General features: G+C 42.4%; 1 protein-coding gene across 1 annotated transcript in view; it reads left to right on the forward strand.

Moving 5' to 3' along the window:
- The window catches only part of SHROOM4 (shroom family member 4), a 460,323-nt gene extending 437,233 nt beyond the window's left edge, over positions 1 to 23,090 (forward strand). Inside the window, exons 6-9 of the mRNA XM_004376825.2 lie at positions 10,593 to 11,408; positions 16,506 to 16,686; positions 20,818 to 21,087; positions 22,293 to 23,090. Of these exons, the coding sequence (XP_004376882.1) occupies positions 10,593 to 11,408; positions 16,506 to 16,686; positions 20,818 to 21,087; positions 22,293 to 22,562 (1,537 nt within the window). The 3' untranslated portion in view covers positions 22,563 to 23,090. The remainder of the gene's footprint in view (positions 1 to 10,592; positions 11,409 to 16,505; positions 16,687 to 20,817; positions 21,088 to 22,292) is intronic.
- The last annotated feature ends 811 nt before the right edge of the window (positions 23,091 to 23,901 follow it).

Raw genomic sequence — 23,901 nt, forward strand, 5'->3', positions numbered from 1 at the left:
CTCTATCCGGGACTCTCTGTTGTGTTCCCTGTCAGGGAGGTCATTGGTGGTAGCCCGGCACCATCTAGTTGTTCTGGTATCAGGCTGATGCACTCTGGTTTATGTGGCCCTTTCTGTCTCTTGGGCTAATACTTTCCTTGTGTCTTTGGTGTTCTTCATTCTTTACTCCAGGTGGTTGGGACCAGTTGATGCATCTTAGATGGCCGCTTGCAAGCTTCTAAGACCCCAGACGCCACTCACCAGAGTAGGATACAGAACATTTTCTTAATAAGCTTTGTTATACCAGTTGACCTAGATGTCCCCTGAAAGCATGGTCCCCAGACCCCTACCCCTGCTACTCTGTCCCTCAGAGTGTTTGATTGTATTCAGGAAACTTCTTAGCTTTGGTTTAGTCCAGTTGTGCTGACTTCCCCTGGAGTGTGTGCTGTCCTTCCCTTTACCTAAGCTAATTCTTATCTACTATCTAGTTAGTAAATAACCCTCACCCTCCCTTCCTACCCTCGTAACCATCAAATAATGTTTTCTTCTGTGTTTAAACCTTTTCTTGAGTTCTTATAATAGTGGTTTTATACAATATTAGTCCTCTGTGACTGACTAAATTCACTCAGCATAATGACCTCCAGCTTCCTCCATGTTATGTTTCACAGCTTCATTGTTGTTCTTTATCATTGTGTAGTATTCCATAGTGTGGGTATATCATAATTTGTTTATCCATTTGTCCGTTGATGGGTGCCTAGGTTGTTTCCATCTTTTTGCTATTGTGAACAGTGCTGCAATGAACATGAGTGTGCATACATCTATTTGTGTGATGGTTCTTATTTCTCTAGGATATATTCCAAGGAGCAGGATAGCTGGATCATATGGTACTTCTATTTCTAGCTTTTTAAGGAAGCACTAAATTGATTTCCAAAGTGGTTGTACCATTTTACATTCCCATCAACAGTGTATAAGTGTTCCAGTCTCTCCACAACCTCTCCAGCATTTATTATTGAATATGCACACTTTGACAACAAAATCTAGCAAGCCACACTGAGATGTGGGTGCCAAGCAGCTGATTAGGCTCCCTCCTTTACTGGGTGACTTGCTCTACAAACCTGCAATTCAAACTCATACCATTTGTAAAATGACCAGTTACTACATTTTATGGATCTTTAGTGGCACTCTCAAAGACTCAAAACCTCAAAGGTTAAATGCATGCTTGCCAAAGCACTACTCTATAATAATTGTCATTATAGAGCACCTGGAATGCCTTCCAAACTATCCAAGATAGACTAGTGTTCTTTATAACTTTAGTATTAAGTCTATTTCATTGTATTCTAGGTGTTTGAAATTCAGTAAATTAATATCTAAAAATTAATATGAGGACTCTAATAGCCAAAACCTGCTCTCTTCCCCTGCCCCATCGATTGCTTAATCATGGTGGAGCACCAAATTTCCTTAAATAGCATCAGGATTCCCAGAGTTTTTTGGAGCTCTTGTATGCCGTTATTTAACTTTGTAAACCTTCACACCACTTTTTACATGGGTGGTATGTATATAGTTAATTAAGGTGCATTTTGTTTTAAGAGTTGTTTTCTTGTTTTGTTTTGTTGTTAATGGCTTTATAACCCTTAAGATACCCTGGTGAGCTGGGAACCTGGTAGGTGATGATGGAGTAGAGCAGTGGCTCTCAAAATGTGGTCCTTGACCAGCATCATCATCATTACCTGGGAAATTATTAGAAGGACAAATTCTCCACCACACCTCAGATCTATTGAACCAGAAATTCTGGGGGCGAGCCCCAGCAGTGTGTCTTTTAACAAGTCCTGCGGGCAATTCTGATGTATGCTTACGTTTCAGAACCACTGGATTAGAGAATAGAACCTTAATAACCTTGACCAGCCTCAGCTAAACTGCTGTTGTGGATATCAAACCCCTTGACCTTTTGACAATGTGTTATATACTCATAAAATGTCTTTTATTACCTCTTGAGAAGGTACTGAGAACACTGGAGAGGCAGCATGTTGTGCTAGCAAAACCATGGGCGTTGGAATCAGTTGGACCTTAGTTGTAATCGTCTCCTGGTTACTTATTCTCTTTGCATTCACTCAGTTGTTTAACCTCTCTGAGCCTCATTTATAACATGGAGAAGAGAATATCCATGTCATAAGACTGTCTCAAGGGCTAAATGAGATCAAGCCTGTCAAGTGCCCAGACCCATGCCTGACATTATACAGACAGTCAGTAAACAAGAGTGATCATCACCATCCTTTAGCACCATGTCTATGACAGTAGGTAGGGCCCAAGACAGTAATGGGAAGATCGTCTTGGAAATTGCAAGTTGGGGTGATTGGGAAGAGGGAGCTAAACTTTACCCAGGACAACCCCCAAAAAGCAAAGACTTCTCTGATATCTTCAAAGGACACTTTACACCAGACTGCTGGGGACTTGTAGAAGGCTCAGAGAGCATTGCATTTTTGTTGTTGTCAGGCTAATTGTCCCTTACTTGAAGTTCTGTGAATCCAGGGGCACAGAGGACCCTGTGTGGCCTCCTTGTGTCTCACTTCCTGGATCTTCTAAATATTTCCTCCAGCAATAACCTGGGAGTGGCTGTTTCTCTTGGAGCAATCTTATCTTTTGGCTGCTGCAGGAAAGGAGCGGGGAGAGGGGCTGGACCTGTGCACTCTTGCTGCTCAGCTCTTAGAATGCCAAGCTATTGTGGTGAGTTTAAAAATAAAATTTCCAAACAAGAAAACTTCAAAAGGGCTGAGAAGGAGGCAGGAGGAGAATTTTCAGCCTCGACAAACATTGGCTTTCGTTTTCAATCACTATTAGGCCAAAAAAAAAAAAAAAGATTTTAACAAAAGGGGAATTCTGCTCATCAGAAGAAAAGGCAACCTGTGCCAAAAGGAAAACAGAAGAACCTCCCAGGACTTGGCAGCAATTTGCTTTTGTTTTTGAGATGTAGTCTCCTTGCTGGTGTCAACAAATTCCTTTCTCATGCTTAGCTTTCATTCTTTCTCCCCTTTCTCAAGCAAGGAGCTATAGTCCTCATGGACACCTGAGGATGAGTATAGTGCAGGCACCTTTTGCCCCACCCAGGAGCCCTTGCTTCAGTGGGATTGTCTCTCAGAGTCAGAAAAGGCAAGTTCCAATGTGTGTACTACTGCTTCTTACTAATTGGTCAACTGATTTACCCTTTTTAAGTCACAGGATCTTCATCTGCCAACTGGCAAGAATGATACCCACTCCAACATGGTGTTGTGAAGATTAATTGAAATAAATATATGAAAGTGCCTAAAACAGTGCTCGACACATAGTAAGACATAAGAAACTATAATCCCTTTCCCTTAATGAGTCTCATTGCCCTCCACTCCAGGATAAGACTCCTTACTTGGTCCTAGAGCTGAGTTGTAGATTTCTGTGAATGCAGGAGCCTTCTTCCTTTTGCAGATAGAACCTCTAGAGACCAATATCTTCAAAGGAAGCCTCCCACTCACCATTTTGCTTCCATTGTTAGCATCAAAAAGGCAGGGACTATGTCGGTCTGCTCCTCTTTGATCTGGTCATCTTGCACAGTGTAATATTCAATAACAATTTGTTGAAGGAATGACTTGCACACAGATTGACCCAGCTGATCCCATTAAGGGTAGTCCTTCCCCTTTCTGAAGTGCCCTACTTCCTCTGCTCCCTGATGTAACTGGCTCTGCAATGCCTAGGCTGGCCTTACGCAGGCAGTGCTTTGAAAATTAGGGTTGCTGCACAGAATAGCAACTTCCTGTTTGCCTCGTTAGAAACCAGTGCCTCCAGATAGGATCACAGTGCCATGAACTTGGGCACCAGATGCCCCTAGAAGAACATGTTCTTTTCTTTCAACTGACTCTAAACTTAGCTGCCAGGGGGTAAATTCTATAAGTCTCACATTAAGTGGTTGCTACCTGTCTCAGTTATCTAGTGCTGCTATAACAGAAATACCACAAGTGGATGGCTTTAACAAACAGAAGTTTATTCTCTCACTGTCTAGTAGGCTAGAAGTCTGAATTCAGGGCATCAGCTCCAGGGGAAGGCTTTCTCTCTCTGTTGGCTCTGGGGGAAGGTCCTTGTCATCAACCTTCCCTGATCGAGGAGCTTCTCAGTGCAGGGGCCCTAGGTCCAAAGGGCGCACTATTCTCCTGGCTGTTGTTTCTTGGTGGTATGAGGTCCCCATGTCTCTCTGCTCACTTCTCTCTTTTATATCTCAAAAGAGATTGACTTAAAACACAACCTAATCATGTAGAGTGAGTCCTGCCTCATTAATTTAACCGCCTTTAATCCTGCCTCATTAACATCATAGAGGTAGGATTTACAACACATAGGAAAATCACATCAGATGACAAAACGGTGCACAATTACACAATACTGAGAATCATGGCCTAGCCAAGTTGACAGACATTTTGGGGGGACACAACTCAATCCATGACATTACCTAAACAGGACACCTTTGAATATCTAGTCCTTTTCATCTTCACACTTCTTTTAAGAAGCCTAAACTTGCCTGTTATTATCTGTGCCTTTTAAGTTAGATTAGAAGAGTGAGTGAATGACTCCAGGGTTAAAATCCTTGGCTAACTAGGGCCTCCTGGCTAGGCAGGCATGTGGCTGAGCTGAGACCTGAAGTCTGCCACAGGCCAAGGCAACCCAACTCTCATGATGGGAGCAGGGAGCAGGGCTGAAGCATACAGCAGTGAAGGTTGTACGCTGCACAGCTTGCACAACCATATGCAGTGGCCCTGAATAAGGGACTTCACTCTAACAACAGAGCTAGTACTATCATTTATTAAGGGCCATTCTATGCATCCAGCATCATTGCTAGGCACCTCTTATATAGGTAATCCTCACAGCAGCTTTGTAAAATAGGTATTTTACTGAAACTGAGATAAATACCTTGCCCAAGGTCATGCAGCTTGTGAGTTATGGAGCCAGATTTTAAAAAACATTACTGGAATTCAATCCCAAATCTTTATGACACTATGCTGTTTCCACTCTGCTCTATTGGCTTTCCTGTGCCCTGGCCAGGGAAAAGGAAAGAGTGGTAAATCTGATGAGTATCCTGGAGTAGGGTTCTTCTCACCACAGCTGCAGGACACTGGCTCAACTAGGGCCTTTAAGGATGTTACTGTAACTGCCTGCCTTTCATAAGATCTACATTGGAGATGAAGGTGAGTTAGGAGAGAGAGGCAGGGACAGCATGAACAAAGGGACAGGAGGTAGTAATGGACAACTGAGTGTGTGTGGTGACGGGTGGGGAGCAAGATGTAGAGTTTGGAAACCAGCCTAACTGAAACAAATAACTCTTTCCCAAACCTCCATCTCGAACCACAACACTCCCATCCCTTTTACCCTGGACCCATGTTTCTCATAGAATGGACTCTGAACCACTTGTATTAGAATCCACTGAATAAACTGTTTAAAATATAGATTCCTAAGCTCCACCACCAAAGAACAAACCCCAAACCAAACCCGTTGCCGTTGAGTCGAGTCCGACTCATAGCAACCCTAGAACAGAGTAGAACTGCCCCATAGGGTTTCCAAGGAGCGGCTGTTACATTCAAACTGCCAGTCTTTTGGTTAGCAGCCAAGCTCTTAACCACTTTGCCACCAGGGCTCCACCACAGAGGTGCTAAATGTCAACCTCTGGGGGTGGGGCCCATGAATTTGCATTTTAAACAACCTCACCAGGTAATTTTGATTAGGAACCACCTTGATTAGGAACTACTGTCCCAGACCAGTGCTTTCTAACTTTTTTTGGATCGTGGAGCATGAACTCCCAATATATGCTGGTAGTTTATTCGTAAATTCCTTATATGTACTTATTTCCTAATATATTTATATTTTTAAGCACAAAAATGAGAGAAAAATAAGTATAAATGAAGTTATTTGACCACTATTTCCTAGACTAAAGAATAAACCTGGAAAAAAAGAGCAGGGCGGAGACAGTGGGACCTAGTGTGGGGTAGAAGGAGGGCACAGTGGTTAGAGCCAAAGTGGAGTGGAGAGATGACCCCATATTTCTCCAAATCCAGAGTGAAGGAAAAGAGAACCACAGAGGTCCCAAAGTAGATGAGCTTGTTGAGATTCTGAAAGCCTCTTGACTTAGATAAGGTAGTGAAACCAAGAGGTTCTGCAGTAACCCATTAACCTGTCCAGGCTCTGGACACCAAGACCTAGAAATTGGATGGGGCAGGGCTAGAGGGCAAGCACAGGACCTGGTCCAGACCCAGTGTTGAAGTAATAAGTGGTGTCTTGTTGAAGCACCTACCTGAGACAAACACCTGATCCTTTGAGGTGTGTAGTTAAGGAAGGCTCTGACAAGGCACCAGCCTTGATCAAAATAGAGAAGCTCCAGGCAGCTCATTTTGAGGAGTGTGGTGCTCTTTGTGTATCATGTAGACTCCAGCCCAGTAATAGAATTGAGAGGCTTGATGAGGTTAAGCAAAATGAGTAATTTCCATTTGCCTGCTACCCCAAAGAAATACACAATTTAAGTAAAAACAGTGAACTTGTTATGCGGACACAGCCTCAAGGTAAGTCTCACATCCCCCTACCCCAGCAAAATTCTGGAATAGTTGGACAGTTACTGACTGCTTCACCTGCCACTCATTGTTCCCCATGCCTGGTAGCATTTTCTCCGAGATTAGAGTAGGAGGGAACTCTTCACCATAGTCATGAAAACCTGCATTTATTCCACATTGAAGAAACATTTACTGAGCACCCACTACGTGACAGGCATTGTGCTGGAGACTGGTGATATAGTGATGAACATGACATGGGTTTGCCCTCAAGATGGGCATATGGAAGGGGCTGACAACTAAGCAGGCATGGTAAGCAGTGTTATGGGAGAATTAATGGGTGCTTTTAGATGCACAGAGTCTGGGCACCTACCCCACACTTCGGGGATCAGGGAAGGCTTCCACAAGGGAATGATACCTATATGGAAATCTGTAGAGTAAGTCAGGAGAAGAGGGGGAAAGGGAGAGTGATTCAGACGGAACAGAGTATGTAAAGGCAAGAGAGGTGTGGGAGTGGCAAAATCTAAAAGAGCTTTAGAAATCATATTAAGGGGTCTGTCTGTATTTTATGAACTACAGGGAGCCGCAATAGGATTAAAGCAGGGAAATGTGTAACACAATCGATTTATGCCCTATTTTTCTTTATCTTTAAATGTGACTTATTTTTAATTGAAAAAGGTAATAACTATATTTAGTGTATTTGTATGTATATATATTATATAGAAACACATATGCAAATACACACACACACACACACACATATACACACTATAAAAGAGCCCCACTTCAAACAATCAGTATACCTTTTCAGAGTAAAACATCATTAGCAGTTTCTTGTGTATACTTCCAGAAAATTAATGTGTGAATACATGCACACTTTTTTTTTACAAAAATGAGAACACATTACACATATTGTTTGTATTCTACATCTTGCTTTTTTGCATTTTTTGTATTTCAGTGATTGTTCTATATTACGTGTAGATCTGCATTATTTTTAACAGCTATATAGTATTCCATATTTGGATATTTTCTATTTTATTTAACTAGTCCCCTATTGAGGGACATTTAGATTGTTTACAGTCTTTTATGATCACATACTTAACTTCAGTGAATATCCTTATAGATATCCTTCTGTGCTCATGTTGGACTATATCTGTATAATAAATCCCTGCAAGTTGAGTTGCTGGATCGAAGGATATGCACATTTTACCTTCTTTCCACATCTCTCTCCGTAGGGGTTGCACCAATTTACGCTCCCATTAACTGTGTATGTGATCATCTGTTTCCTTACACCCCATATCAATTCTTTAAATTTTTGATATTAAAATTGTTTTGTATATCAGTGGGGAAAGTGGACACCTTTGCCTTGTTCCTAATTTTAATGGGAATGCATCTTTAATATTAAGCATTATGTTGTCTTTTGGTTAAAAAAAAAGTATGATTATAATGATAGTATTATGGAAATAGCCACATTTTCCTATTAGTTTTTTTTTTTCTTTAATCTGGAAAGGATGCAGAATTTTTATCAGATACCTTTTTAGCATTAGGGAGATCATCATATGACTAGTACCTTTGATTTATTAATATTGTCAATTTTATCAATATATTGTCTAAGACTGAACCAACCTTATATTTCGAGGATGAACCACACTTGTTCATGTTATTCTTTTAATGTCCTCCTGGGTTCTTTTTGCTAATATTTTACTTAAGATTTTTGCATCAGTATTCTTCAGGACTTCAAACTGATTCATTCCGGTTCAAACTCCTGCTGAGAATGTGCATTTCTAATAAGTTGCCTCAGCAGGGAACTTGTTAGAAGGTGATTCTTATGTATAGCTTCCTGGGAACTTGTAGTAGTTAGATCTTTATCATGTGTTCTAGTCTTTAACAGTCTAGTGCCTTTCTTTATACTATTGCTTTTTACCTTTAATTCAACTTTTTTTCAGATAAAAATATTATGACCCTTATTTTTTCATTGTTGGTATTAATTCATTTATTAAGCAAATATTCATAGAATACTCACTGTGTGCCAGGCACTAGATGCCAGATGAACAAGACACAAGATCCCTGCCCTCATGGAGCTTACGTTTTAGAGAATGGAACACAAAATAAACAAAAATGTGATACAATATCAGGTGGGGTAGAATAAGGATAATTATAGATAAGTAGTCTTTGTTTTAGATAGGGTGGTCAGGAAAGGCCTCTCTGCCTGGGATGCGTTTGTCATACTTTTCTTTCCACTCATAACCTTTTTTGTTTTTGTTTTCCTGAGAGGAAATGCCAGGCAGAACAGTTTGCACACAAGGGATTGTTAGAATCTTAAGGAGTTGTAGGTAGGCTAAGGCTCAAGTGAGAAGAGAAAGGGGATGAGGACTTGGATTTCTGATCCATGTGAACAATGAGCTAGCCAGGGTGGGGGCTGGAGATGAGGGGAGTGAGGGAAATTTTGTTTTCCATTCTATCTGAGCTTGGTCATCATTATGTGTATTTTTTTTTATGAAATATTCTCAGCCTTCATCATGACTATTGAATAAATATTCTGTCTGATGATTTAATTGAATCCCTGGAATTTCCTGTCACTGGAGAGTATTTAGCATGAAGTTGATTGCTCACAGGATTCAGCAGAAAACCAGGTCTCCTGACTTAGTGGACTTAACTCTTTATACACTGAGACTGAACAGATGTCCTTTGACTTTGGTCACTCTTATTATATAGAAGTTTGACTTTTTATACATATTCAAATAAAGCTGGACTTTTTTTCCTTGGAAATTTTCTTCTTTTGCTTATAAGATGAGAATCTTATTTCACCTAAAGTATGACAGTCTTTTGATTTTCTGATAGTTTTTTCTTATAAATACAAATATATACATAATTATATATATATAATATATTAAAATTATATATACACACACTTAACTCTTGAATTTGGAATTTATTTTAGTATATACTATGTGGTGTACCTCCAAGTAACATTGCTCTACTGTTATCCAAAAAGAATTATTAAATAGTCTTTCCTTAGCTCTTGTTTTGGAAGGCTAATTATATCTGATGTTTTTATAGATAGTTTGGTTTGTTTCTGGACTTTCCATTCTATTCCATTAATTAGTAACACATTGTTTTAATTATAATTACTTTATAATATGCTTAATCCCTTACTTACCCCTCACATTTTTTTTTCTGTAGCAGAATATTCTTTAATATCTCCTGTTTTTTTGTTTTCAAGTTAATTTTCAAAAACTTCTATAGTTAAAAGATTCCTGTTGAGGATTCTGGTTAGAATTGTATTAGGACATATTTTAAATCCAAAATATCAGGTATTTGTGAGTGGCCTGCTTGATGTTTTTTGTTACAAGTGTAAGAACATGGACAAATTATACATATCAAATTCATGATACAAGTTACTTTTGGAGAGGCAGTAGAGGAATAGAAGTGGAGAGTGATGCAAAGCGTATTCTTATTTCTTAAAAAAATCATGAAGCATAGATGGCAAACTATTAAAATGTGCTAATTCTTGGCAGTAGGTAGGGACATGAGTGTTTACTATAGTAGTTTCTGTAGATTGCTAAGTATTTGAGATATTCCATAATTGAAAACAAAACAAAAACAACAGATGAGGCAAGATAAGGTAAGCCCCAAAACATAGCCCATCCATTTGGAGTATTACAAACAGACAGGGCGGTGTGTGTGTATTCAGACTTTGGAGCTAGACTGTTCATGTTCAAATCCTAGTTTCACCACTTACCAACTTTATTACCCCAGGCAAGTTACTTAACTTGTTGGTGCCTCAGTTTCCCCAACTGTAAAATCAGGACAATAGTAATAGCTACCTCATAGGATTATTGTGAGGATTAAATATGTTAATACATGTAAAGCACTTAAAACAATGTTTGGCATTTAATATCTGCTCAGTAACTGTTAGCCATCATTATTATTATTGTTACATTTACTACATATGTTTTATTGTTTTGTGGCAGTTTTAAATTGTACATAAATGATGTCATCCAAAATATGGGCTCATCTGCAACTTGCTTGTTTTTTACTCAACCCTCATCTGCTATTTTGCAGGGAAAATGCTCATTCCAAGGGTAACTTTTCATGGGCAACCCCCTTTCATCCTTGCCTCGAGAACCCAGCACTAAACTTGTCAAGCTACCGAGCAATCTCTTCCCTTGACCTCCTTGGAGACTTCAAGCACTCCTCGAAAAAAACAGAGGAAACTTCAGTTTATGAGGAGGGGAGCTCCATTGCCTCCATGCCACGCCCACTGCGCAGCCGGGCCTTCTCAGAGAGTCATATCAGCTTGGAACAACAGAGTTCTCGAGCCTGGGGTCAGAATCGGAGAGAGCTCTTTGCCAAAGTTGATGAGACCCAGCCGGATCCTCTTGGAGCCAGGAAGAAGGCCTTTCCTCCTCCTCGCCCTCCCCCTCCCAACTGGGAGAAATACAGGCTCCTCCGAGCTGCCCAGCAACAACAGGAGCAGCAGCAGCAGCCGCAGCAACGGCAAGAGGAAGAAGAGGAAGAAGAGGAGGAAGAAGAGGAAGAGGAGGCGGAGGAGGAGGAGGAGGAGGAACTGCCGCCCCAGTATTTCAGTTCAGAAACCACTGGTTCCTCTGCCCTCAACACGGAGGATGTCCTGGAGCAGCCACAACCCCTGGGCTTTGGTCACCTGGAGGTCTTGAGGCAGGGTTCACAAAGCCTCCCAGCAGAGCAAAAGTCCTTTGATCTCCATTCAAGCAATTTCCTGCCCAGCCTACTTCCAATAGGTGGCCACTTGGGGTCTCAACCTCAGCAAGCTCAGCCCCCTTGCTATTATGGCATCAGTGGGCTTTGGAGGACATCGGAGCAGCTGGCCCTGGACACTAAGTCTACCAACTCCCTCAAGTAAGTGCATAGAAAGCCAGGGGTGGATTATCCAATAGGCAAGGTAAGTATAATGCTTACCTTGCTTACCAGATCATCTGTAGTGAACAAGTTCACATTTTTTCACCACATCAAAGATTCTGTTTCTAGGTATGGCTGGGATCTGTCTCTCTCCCAACACCACAGCACCTTGCTACAGAATCAAAGCCTCTTTTCAAATGTACAGTCTCTGACAGGGCGGATGACCCAGTAAGCAAGGTAAGATTAGGCTTACTTGTGCTTACTTACTAATCTGTAGTGAACAATTTCACATGGGTTTCACCATCAAAGAGGTGGTGAAACCCATGTCAAATTGTTCATTACAGATGCTCTGGTAAGCAAGGTAAGCACAGTGCTTACCTTGCCAATTGGATAATCTGCCTCTGTGAAAGACACTGGGTCCCTGAAGAGCAGGACAGGCAGCAACATGAGTTTGAATTCCACCTCCACCATTTACCAGCTGTGTGACCTTGGGCTAGTCAGTTGAACTGCTCCCAGCCTCAGTTTTCTCACCTGGATACCTGTTTCACATGGTTGTTATGAAGATTAAGATAATCTATGTAAAGGACGGGAAGGAGCCCTGGTGGCACAGTGGTGAAGCACTCGGCTGCTAACCAGAAGGTCAGTGGCTTGAACCCATCAGCTGCTCCGCAGGAGAAAGATGTGGCAGTCTACTTCTGTAAAGATTACAGCCTTGAAAACCCTATGGGGCAGTTCTACTCTGTCCTATAGGGTCACTATGAGTTGGAATTGACTCAATGGCAATCGGATGTAAAGGACATAGCCGCATGCTTAGCACACACAGTAAATGGTAAATGCTCAGTAAATGGTAGCTTTTGGTGTTCTTATTCCTAAACATCATTATTAAAAAACTGTATTATGTCTTAGTTTGTCTTTAAGGTATACTGGCCCCTGACCCAGAAGTCATTAAACCTTTGTTACGTGTAGTAAGTCTTTCCCAGCAGACTGGCTCAGGCCCTTTTCTCTCTTCTCTTCTGCTTGCACTCTAGAATGAGAGGCCAGCTCCTGACCTGACCCGCTTCTGCTCTAGGATAAGTAGCCTAGGCTTCCAAACTCTTCTCCCTATCCCCAACATCAAAACTGTTCCCGGGGTTGGGTGCTTTATGCCCTGATAATTTCTTACAACAGCTAAGGGCATTCTTTTTCTCTTCCACTTTCTCTTTCACTTTCCACCCTTATTCCCCTGCCTCTTCTCGTTTGCTTCAGTGCACAATGGGTGGCAGCTGACAGGGTGAGCTGCCTGGGCAGGGAGGCAGAAGCAGGAGTGTGGTCTGGTGGCAAGATTGCCAGTTCTGTTCACTTCACTATGCCAATGCTCATCTGTGTGCTCCATAGTTGGTGATTGTCTTTTTGCTCCAGAGCAAAGGTTCCAGGCCCATCTTTAGTCAGTGAGTTATCTTTCAGCTGTCTTACCTCCTGCCTAAAGCTCAGCCCACTCTCCGCTGAGGGAGGTGTAGATAGGCATCTGTCTATCCTTCTAAGTGCTTTCTTTAAATCCCTTTATAGAAGGAACTTGTCTCAGATTTGTTGCTATTAGAAATACCTTGTTGTCGTGTCTTTTATTGACAGCAGCCAGTCTCAGGAATTCCATTACTGGGCTATCTGGAGCCAGTTGAGAAGTTTTACAGCCTGAGTTGCCACAAGCATAGCAATTAAAGGACATGGCTCCCAGGCACTGTGAGAAGCTCTGGATCCCATGTGGCTGCTTCTCAAACTGACCATCTAACTAGGGAGCATTCTTATTGTCATTAGAAAACATTTTTGTGAAAAGTAACTGTGATTGTTACCACAGCAAGGATAAGGGAAGATGACCTAGGACACAGTAGGCACTTAATTAAGATTTTAGAAGAAAAGAATAAATAAGCAAATGAATGAACATTTATTAAGCACTTACTACTTACCAGACACTGTGCTAGTCACTTTACATCCATTATTTTATTTAATCCTCCAAACAACCCTCTGGGACATTATTATCTTCATCTGAAAGATGAGGAAACTGAAGCTTAGCAAAATAAGGGACTAACTAACTCAGAGTTACACAGCAAAGATTCAAAGCCAGATCTGTCTGGCTCTAAAACCCATGCTCATTTTGCCATCCTAGGCAGCCTCTCTCAGATCTTGTTCCAGTAGGCCATGCCTTCATGAAACCCTCGTGTCTTCTCTATGGCAATGTGTACCAAAGGTAGCAGTTATAGGCCCCAGCCTTACCACTTTCAACCTCTTGGTCCTTCCTCCTTCATTGTACCTCCATACACATTGGCGCCTTGGCCAGAGAGAAGGAAATTGCTATTACTAGAGATCTTGTATCTTGCTTCAGAGATTTTTTTTTTAAGTAAATATGGGATGAGAGTGGAAACATTTGTTTGCACACAACCCTGGCTTGTGGTTTCAAAAATCAATTCTATATATCCTATGAGTGATGGGGATTTAAGGAACAGCATCGTTCCCAATATAGCTAACATTTTTTTGATGCTTACGATGTGCCAAGCGTTGTTCTAAGCAAGTTCATGTAATGATTGATTTAATCTTCACAACAAAACTATAAAATAGGTACCATTCGTGTCACCCGTTCTTTTAGATGAGAAAAATGAGGCACAGAGAGATACAGTAACTTTGCCAAGGTCACAAGGTAGCAGAGCTAGGGTCACAGCCCAGGTATTCTGGCTCACTATGCCCACTACATTGCCCCAGATTCTCTGGGCTCCTCAAGAAGATCCTATTCCAGACCCTAAGAGACCATAGGGTCCTAACCAGAAGGTAGTGGCTTTGAGATTTTGTGTTGGGGTAAGCATTTGAATCCAAAATGTGAAAAATGACATCCTAATTTCTGCTAAGTTAAACAGCAGTATCTCTGTAACCCAGGCAGTGTTCAGTTTAAAAATACTGGGATACATTTAGAAGCAGGTTAATAGAGTTATCAAGTATTGGTTAAGTCTAATAACTGTAATTCAAGTACAGATATAGCTTGCTTTATTGATTCTATGCATTTCTTCTCAGTGCTCTATAGAATGAATCTTATTTTTGCTTTGATGTCCATTATCAAATTTGGATTATGTTCTTAGAGATCTCCTGTAACCCTTGCCCTGTAAATGGAGGTGATAAGGAAGGGAGCCCTAGAACATAGTGCCTAATATGATACACTATTATATGATAGAGGGCTGTGTCTTCTGAGGAGCTGAATCTCCAATTAGCACATCTTTTTTTTCTTTACAGTACTTTCTGACTCAGAACTGTCACACGCACGCTAAGTATTTTTATGTAAATATAAAGTCTCTAAGTTCATACAGTCATCTTCCCTCCAGAATGTTCCCCCTTGTCTGCAAACGTAGATATACTCAAGCCACAGAATTCCTTAAACGAGGGTTTCATATGATGTCAAGTTGTCCCTTTGACAGTATAGCATAGTGGTTAAAAGCACAGATTCTAGAGTCAGATAGCCTAAGTCCAGATGACAGCTCTGCCCATTTACTGGCTGGTGTTCTTGAGAAAGTCACTTTACCTCTCTGTGCCTTATATTCCTTATGTAAAATGGTTGTCACAAGCATTAAATTATATCTATATATCCATATCTATACATGTCTTAGAGCAGTTTCTGGGGCATAGTAAGCACTGTACAAATGTTAGCTAATAGTGTTCCTTTATCAGTGTTATAAGCTTGAAAACCTACATGGAGAATGAATTTACCTAGAATGAAGAATATTAGCATGGCTGAATTTCTTTTGTATGATGAATTAGGAGACAGCATAGCATGAATCAATAAATAGCTATGGAGCCTTTTAACCACTATTTTTGACTTTTATCTAAGAGCTGCAAATAGCTGCAAAATGACTAATGAGCTTCTCCATTTTTCCCTTTCGAACAGTTAGAGGTTAGCAAAGGGGCAGTGACACAGACAGGTGGAGGGTGGGAGTGGCTGGTAGGCAACAAGGAATACAGTGGGACAAGCTCCCCCTTGCATAAACCATGGGTAGAATTATTTGCCCCTCCATCTCTGAAACCTGACAGTGAAGCATTTCTCATTACTTCCTTCCTCACTCCAGACCAGAAACCTTGATGGTAGAAGAGTCAAAACCCAAGCCAGCATGGAGCCAGAGGTACTTCTTTTCTAAGGAGCAGTTCTCTTTTATGGGCTGGGGCTCTGAAAAACAACATGTCCGCCCTGCAGGCTTTGGTGAACCCAAGACAACAGGGTCTGCTGCTATACTTGTCAAGCCCTTGGTTGCCACTGGTTCCACTTTTTTCCCATTTCATTCTGTAGACATGGAGGAGGCTGGGTCCATTGGGGGTATGCCAGAAGTGGAAAGACAGTATCCTTTCTCAAGCCGAAGGGCTGCCCCACAGCAGGAAGTCTCAGAAGAGCTCATGACAGATGTGGTGGGCCATGACAAGTCCCTGGCAGGAGTGCTAAACCCAGCCTCCAACTTGGTGACCACTGCTGAGGTCATTGGTGACCTCTTTGCTGTGGGAGATCTGCAGTGGAGGGGCCATTTCAAGCAAGAGTGGCATCAGGAAAGAAGAAATGATGAGAGTGCCCAGGAAAGCTATGGGGTGCCTTTGTAAGCAATCAAACTAGAGCCTGGGGTTGGGAGGGGGGTGATGGGTACGACGGAGGCCAACAAGCTTGGAGGACAAATAGCTAAGGTCTCAGATACTTCCCTACCACATAGCCCTTCCCTTGGGATCCATATACTGGGGTCATGAACCAGGGGCAATCAGTGATTATCAGAAGTCCAGAACTTTAGGGGCCTGCCAGTTTTTCTGGATTTTTTGTGGGGTGTTACTGACCAAACCAAATTATCTTTAAAAAAGTCCCCCTAGCTGATGAAATCAGGGACATGGAAATAGCCTTCTAAGTTCTTAAAGTTTGCCTTTACTTGGCTTCTAGCTAGCCTTCATGTGGCTTGTTTACATTTGAACAGTGCTTTCTGATCCATTATTTCCTTATTTCACAACTTCTGATGAAGCAGGGTCCCATTTTACAGATGAGGAAATTAAGAGACAGAAAGATCAGCAGCCTCTCATCACAGGTTCTCAAATGGTCATTCTTTGTTTCTACAGACAAGAATTTCAGCACTTCACCCCTCCTCAGGGGGCCCCAGGGATCCCAGCCTCTTACTCAACCTATTACAATATTTCTGTGGCCAAGGCAGAGCTTCTGAACAAGTTGAAAGACCAGCCGGAGATGGCAGAGATTGGCCTGGGAGAGGAGGAAGTTGACCATGAACTGGCTCAAAAAAAGGTGAAATTTTTTTTATATACCCTAGAGATTATTTAACATTTATCTTGTTCATCTGGAGGGTAACCAGCCTTCTAAACTCTCCAGACCACCTTCATGCATTCCTGTATTTTCAATACAGAAATAAAAGGGGATTTCTGAGTTTCGCACAGACCAACTGCAGTCTTTTTTTGATCAGGATACTAGTACTGGTTAAGTCTAATAACTGTAATTTAAGCACAGATATAGCTTGTTTTATGGACTCTATGTATTTCCTCTCTGTGCGCAATAATTGTACTAATAGTAGTAGTAATCATAATCATCATCACAGTGTCTCTCTAACCCTTGGAACAATTCTACAAGGTAGATATTACTATCCTCTTTTTTACCAGCTAAGGGGACTAATTTGCCCAGGGTTGCAGAGTAACTGGTAGATCCAGGACTTAACACTGTCTGACTTTCTACTCTGCTGTGCTGTCCCTCTGAAGTAAGCCAGCCTTATAAGTAACTCCTTGCCCGGGCACATCATAGTTTCTGCCAGTGAGCTCTAACCAATGGCAGTGTCAATGATTTTATTATCTTTGTAACTTTCTAGGAGCCCTGGTGGTGCAGTGGTTAAGCAGTTGGCTGTTAACCGAAAGGTTGGTGGTTCAAACCTACCAGCAGCTCAGCAGGAGAAAGATGTGGTAGTCTGCTTCCTTAAAGATTTACAGTCTTGGAAACTCTACAGGGCAGTTCTGCTCTGTCCTAAAGGGTCACTGTGAGTCGGAATTGACTCCATGGCAATGGGTTTTAGCCCAGACAGGGTAACTTTCTAGGAGAGAGAACAGACTAAGAACAAAATGGAGAAATTATAGGATGACAAACTGTACTATTTATGGCAAGGATGGTCGATAAACTCTTAAATAAAATAGATAAATGGAGATTATGTTGTTGTTATAAAACCTCCCACTTTCTCCCTGTAAAGGAGCCCTCGTGGTGCAGTGGTTAAAGCTCTGGGCTGCTAACAAAAAGATTGTTGGTTCAAACCCACCAGCTGCTCCATGGGAGAAAGATGTGGCAGTCTGCTTCAGTAAAGATTTACAGCCTTGGAAACACTATGAGGCAGTTCTACCTTGTCTTTTAGAGTAGCTATGAGATGGAATCGACTCAAAAGCAGTGGGTCTGATTTGGGTTTTCTCCCTCTAAATATCACTAGCCTGGTTTTCTAATCAAATTCCTAGAATCACTTTGCCCTCCCTGCACTTACCCATTTGATTTCATAAGCAAATAGGGTTGCCATGGCAACCTGAACGGCCCAATTTACCACTTTGTGAACATCTGAACTCAATGTAAATTGCACCTCTGCCCATATTTCTATTGCAGGACATCATCTGTAGGAAAGCTCAGGGTCTTTTGCAACAGTCCGCCCCCCACCTTCCCATCTGAAGCAAAGTGTTAGGGAAGGAATTGGAAGCATGGCGATGTCAAAGTTTTATTGATTCAAATGACCACTTCCTTGCTTGGATGTTCTCTCAGCATGGCAAGGCTGCTCCTGGTTTACTAGAACCTGGCCTCCACCAGAGCAAACCTAATAAAAGCCTGACCAGGAGAAGAGAAAAATGATCAGAAATGTCAAAGCACAGAACAGCAGATAGTGATTTGAAGCGATTGTGGATGGGCTAGGACAGTTTTTGTATCTGAGGAAGAAAGGTGAGGAGGGTTACCAATTTTCAATATCCTGGAAAAGGAACTCAGCTCTGTATGGTTCTGTGATGACTTCACAGTCCTCTTCTCTATACTTTTCCCAGCATCAAGGTTCAGGTTGCACAGCACAGGTGCAGAGAAGGAAATGGCTCTCTGTGCTTTCATCCTTCCAGACCAGGGTGGGTGGATGATTTTCCAAGTTGATCATTTGGCCTCCAGCCATCCCTTGTCCCTGGCATTGAGTTTTATTGGGGAAGAGCAGAGGGTGCAGATACACTTGGTGGCCTCTTGGCATGTAATTGCCTCATTCATATCACTGATCCCCAACCCTCGGTGGATTTTGGAATTTTCCCCAAAAGCAAATATATTACACTTTACACTAATACCCTGGTGACTTCCTGACTTGGTCTTGGTCAGCTTGGACATTTCTAAATAAACTGCTAGAGAGGAACACACTGTAGCAAACTACAAGCCTCTTGTCCCAGAGTTCCTGGTCTGGAATAATAATAAAACACTGAAGCATATTTCTTATGTGCAAGACACCATTCTAAGAATGTAACATGTATTAACTCATTTAATTATCATCACAACTCTGTGAGGTATGTACTGTGGTTATTCTAATTTTTTTTTTGAGATGAAGAAATTAAGGCACAGAGAAAGTGAGTAATTTGCCACTACTTCATGGCTGAGCTGGGGTTCAGACCCAGGTAGTCTGGTGCTAGAGTCCATGCTCTTAACCATAATGCAATACTGGCTGCAAAGGCTATGGACAATATGGGATGGGTCCATTCTTGTCAGAACCTTGCAGCTAAATAAGTATCCATTAGCTCAGAGTGCCTGGTATAATGACAATTATGATGATGATGAAAATAATAATAATTATTATTGTTATTATTATAGCATCAGTAAACATGTATTGAGCACTTATCAATGTGCTCGGCACAAAACTAAATATTTTACTTCTATAAACTCATTTAATGCTCATAACAACCTTGTGGGGGCAGGGGGGCAGGGTTCAGCTTCTCCTCTTCAAAGATGAAAAAATAGAAGTTTCAGTAAGATTAGGTATCTTGCTCAAGGTCACGTAATTTGGAGTAAGTGGAATTGGAATCCAGTTGTCTCTGACTCCAAAACTCCACTCTACCTCACTGCCTTCCTGGGAGTGCAGTCCCAGAACTGATTATAGTTGTAGGGGAGACAAATCAGAAGACAGAGGCAGTACTGCTTTTGAGAAACTTAGAGTCAATAGTAGGCCAGGAGATCAGACTCACACACATGAAACAGGAAGTAAACAACTTCAAATTACACTAGAGGATTCTGACTCTTGGGAGTTCAGGGAAGAAAGAAATCATTGAGCGAAGGGCTACCAGGGAGGGCTTCCTGTAAGGAGGGTGGGAGTAAAACTGGGCCCCGACAAAAAGAATAGAAATAGCCAGAGTAAACCAAGCCGAGTCGATTCCGATTCATAGCGACCCTATAGGACAGAGTAGAACTGCCCCATAGGGTTTCAAAGGAGCAGCTCTGGTGGATTCAAACTGCTGACCTTTTGGTTAGCAGCCAAACACTTAACCACTGTGCCACCAGGGCCCCAGCCAAAGTAAAGAAAGAGGTAAAGAACAGGTGGAACTGCATAAGCAAATCGGGAACACAAGAATGAGTGTTGTGAACACAGAAGAGAGTGAGAAGCTAATCTTGACACGTTCTGAGGAGTGACATTAGAATGGTACGGTGGGGCCAGACTGAATAATAATAACAGCTCACTTTTCTTGAGCACTTACTCTGTGCCAAGCTCTTTGTGTGCATTATCTCATTGAATCCTTATTACAGCCCAGTGCAGTGGGTACTGCAATTACCCCCCATTCTACAGACAAACAAAGTGAAGTTCAACAAAGTAAAATCACCCAAGGTCACACAGGTAGGAAGTGTCAGAGCTGGAAGTCAAACCAAGTCATTGTGATTCCAGAACTCACACTCTTATTCAAAAGGCCTCAGAAACCAATCTGAGGGGGCAGGGACCTAGCATAGTACCATAGAGATACTTAAATGGATTGAAGGAGAATGAATGCAGTGATAGGTAAATACTTGACAACAATACTTTTCCAACCTAGGCTCTTACAAGCACTCCAGTTCCTACTTATTAAATAGTCTTTGCAAATATTTATTGAAGTGCACTTGGCAAATGAAGTTTAGCCCATGGATACCACTTATCTAATACCAAGGAGTTTGCTGGTGATATGGAGATTCCTACTAGAGCTAAAGAGATGGAAGCACTTTGGGAGAGCCTGGGAGAGAAGGTGCCTGTCCAAAAAACTGGAATTGCTCAGGACTTGCTCACATTTTCTTTGTTTCCATGACTAGGATAGAACCCACAGATCTGTTAACTTGGGTCCCAAAACAGGTTTTGAGCACAGATCAGTTTCTTTTAATCCCCATTCTCATCCTTTGCTTTCTCCTGTTTAACTCTCCTAGATACAGCTTATTGAAAGCATAGGCAGAAAACTCTCCATCCTGCGGGAGGCTCAGCGAGGGCTGCTGGAGGATATCAATGCCAATTCCTCCCTTGGGGAGGAGGTGGAGGCCAACCTGAAAGCTGTCTGCAAATCCAATGAGTTTGAAAAATACCGCTTGTTTATTGGGGACCTGGAGAAAGTGGTCAACCTGCTGCTGTCACTCTCTGGACGACTGGCCCGGGTGGAGAATGCTCTCAACAGCATTGATTCAGAGGCCAACCAGGAGAAGGTAAAAGTGGGGTCTCCGAGATGTGGATGGAGAGAAATGCCACCTGTTTCTCCTCAGGGCTCCATCTTTCAAGCTTGGCTGTTGTGGTAGGCAGCAGAGCATAGTGTTAAAAAGAATGTGGGCACTGGCTTTCAAGTATCTTGAAATTCTGACTCTATCACTTTTTATCTATGTGACCACGGGCAACTTATTTAACCTCATTGTCTCAATGTCTTCATCTATAAAATGAGGTGAACATACACCTACTTCATGAGGTTGTTGTGAGAATTAAATTAGATAATCCATGTTAATTACTTAGAACAGAACCTGGAAACAAGAGGATAAACACTGAATCAGTGCTGGCTGCCAGCAGTAGCAGCAGCAGCAATTTTGCCCCACTTTCAGAGTTGGAGGAGCCCTGGTGGCACAGTGGTTAAGAGATATGGCTGCTAACCAAAAGGTCGGCAGTTTGAATCCACCAGCCGTTCCTTGGAAACCCTATAGGGCAGTTCTATTCTGTCCTATAGAGTCGCTATGAGTAAGAATCAACTCAATGGCAACAGGTTTGGTTTAGCTTTGGTTTTCAGAGTTGGAGGGGGAGGTCTCAGCAAGTAATTTGAGATTGAGAGGTTGTCAGTTTCATAGGTTGGGTCACTTTGTGTATATTTCTGAACAAAAACTGCATTACCATTCCCACTACAAGTGGTTTGGGGTACAAAGTTTAATCCACAATAAGAGGTGTGTATGCATGTGCACACATGGATACATACACTCATACATGTACACTCACACAGAGACACGCACCATTTAGAAAGCATTGCCATCATAGTGACGGTTGTTTACTAGGTGGACAGGACACAGGCTGGATTTGTCAGAGGAGGAGGAGTTGGTTGTGACAAGTTAGGTGGACTCAGCTTTCTTCCACCCAACCCCATTTGTGGTCCACAGATTAAAGATTTTGATAACCACTCCTCTCAAGAAATGAGTAGAAGGCCTCTTAACCACTCAAAGGCAGCCTTAGAGCTGGAAAGAGGAAATTATAGTGTTTATCCTCCTCCTGCTAAAGGAAAGAAAGGCTTTTGTATGCAGGTGGACCTAAGGGCAGGAAATCTAGGGTTGTTCAATTAGAATAGATGGTTGCTTTGTGGTAGCATCCCTAGTGGAGCGTTAGGTTAGGCAGATGACTGGTAATTAGATGGTCCTTAATCAGTCCTCTGCCTCCCCAGTTGGTGCTGATAGAGAAGAAGCAGCAGCTGACGGGGCAGTTGGCAGATGCCAAGGAGCTGAAGGAGCATGTTGACCACCGGGAGAAGTTGGTGTTTGGCATGGTCTCCTGCTACCTGCCTCAGGACCAGCTCCAAGATTACCAGCATTTCGTGAAGATGAAATCTGCCCTCATCATTGAGCAGCGAGAGCTGGAGGAGAAGATCAAGCTCGGGGAAGAGCAGCTCAAATGTCTCAGAGAGAGCCTACTCCTGGGGCCCAGCAATTTCTAATTCCACCAGCAGTTTGCCACAGCATGCCTGCCCAGCCACAGTGGGAAGTGCTTTCAATCTTCATTAGCAATTTGTTAGCAATTAGATAACAGTTAGTTAGCAGTTTGTTCCATACTCTGTACCCTGGACTTCTCTTACTGCCCTTTACCTAGCAGTTCCCCTAACCAGCTAGGAGACCCTGGGGAGGCCCCAAGCTTCTCCCCAGGGGAGCTGCAACGAGTTGTAATCACACCACCACACTCTCCTTCCCACAGTTTGCATAGGCAAGCATTCACTGTACACAGAACCAACAAAGTTCTACTGTGTACTAGGACACCAAAGATGTTATCTACTCACCACCCACGTACACTGTAATCAGACTCTCAAGGCTCAGGAGCTATCTGTGCAGCTCCACTCTGCCCCAGGGCTCTGTTTCCCACAGGGGTTTGGCTGCCTTGAGAGTATTCACCTACCGTCAGTTTCAGGGCCTCACCTAAGCTTTTGTAGTGGGAAGCACAGAACTGGGAATTGCACTTAACAGAATGGTAGCAAAGGCTGAGAATTCCCAGGTGCCCTGCTGGAAGGAGCTAGTCTGAAGCAAGTTGCTTCCACCCTCACCTTCTCCAGCAACTAGCTGGCTGTAGGAACCCTGCTCTCAGCTTTGGCTGGTGTGGCCTTCCTCCTGTCCTAAAACTTTCAGCCTGCCTCCGCCTGCTTCCACCTTGCCCTTTCATTGTTGGAGGTTACAGGTGCCCACCCCAGGGCTTCATACTGTGGACCATTAATAGCTCTACCAAAGCTAACTTTTGGATACATGTTTCATTATTGGGGAGGGGTGGGTTTTTCTCTTTATTGTTATAGTTTAAATGGCCTTTTAGTTTTATTTATTTTTATGTTTTGATTTTTTTTCTTTTTTTAACTAATAAGGCGAGAAGAGGGAAGTTGGAGAAGAAAAAGTTAGCCCAGAAGGAAAGCATTTTCTGCAGATCAGCCTGAATCCACCATAGCTTGATAAGCAAGTGCTAAGGCTCTGAATTCTTTGCACCATAACTGACAAGTGTCTAAAAAGGAGTCCTCACCTTGAACTCAGAGCATCCCTACTGTGGCCTGGCCCTGTGCTTCCCTTGAAGTCTGGGTGACCATGAGCTTAGCATTCCCTAGCAGGGTTCAATTTTTTTCCTACTTTTTCTTTTCTTGAAACTAAAGAAATCTCCTGAAACTGGCAAAAGTTCACCCATTTCTCTACCATCTCCAGGCTGAGAAATGAGTAGAGGTGAGCTCAGGAGGAGCTCCTCTATTCAACAATTACTTTCCTCTGCCTGGCAACCTGACTCAGGTAACCAAACTAGGGGCAGCTAGG

This window comes from Trichechus manatus, unplaced genomic scaffold (genome assembly GCF_000243295.1).
Source record: "Trichechus manatus latirostris isolate Lorelei unplaced genomic scaffold, TriManLat1.0 scaffold00046, whole genome shotgun sequence".
Taxonomy (NCBI): domain Eukaryota; kingdom Metazoa; phylum Chordata; class Mammalia; order Sirenia; family Trichechidae; genus Trichechus; species Trichechus manatus.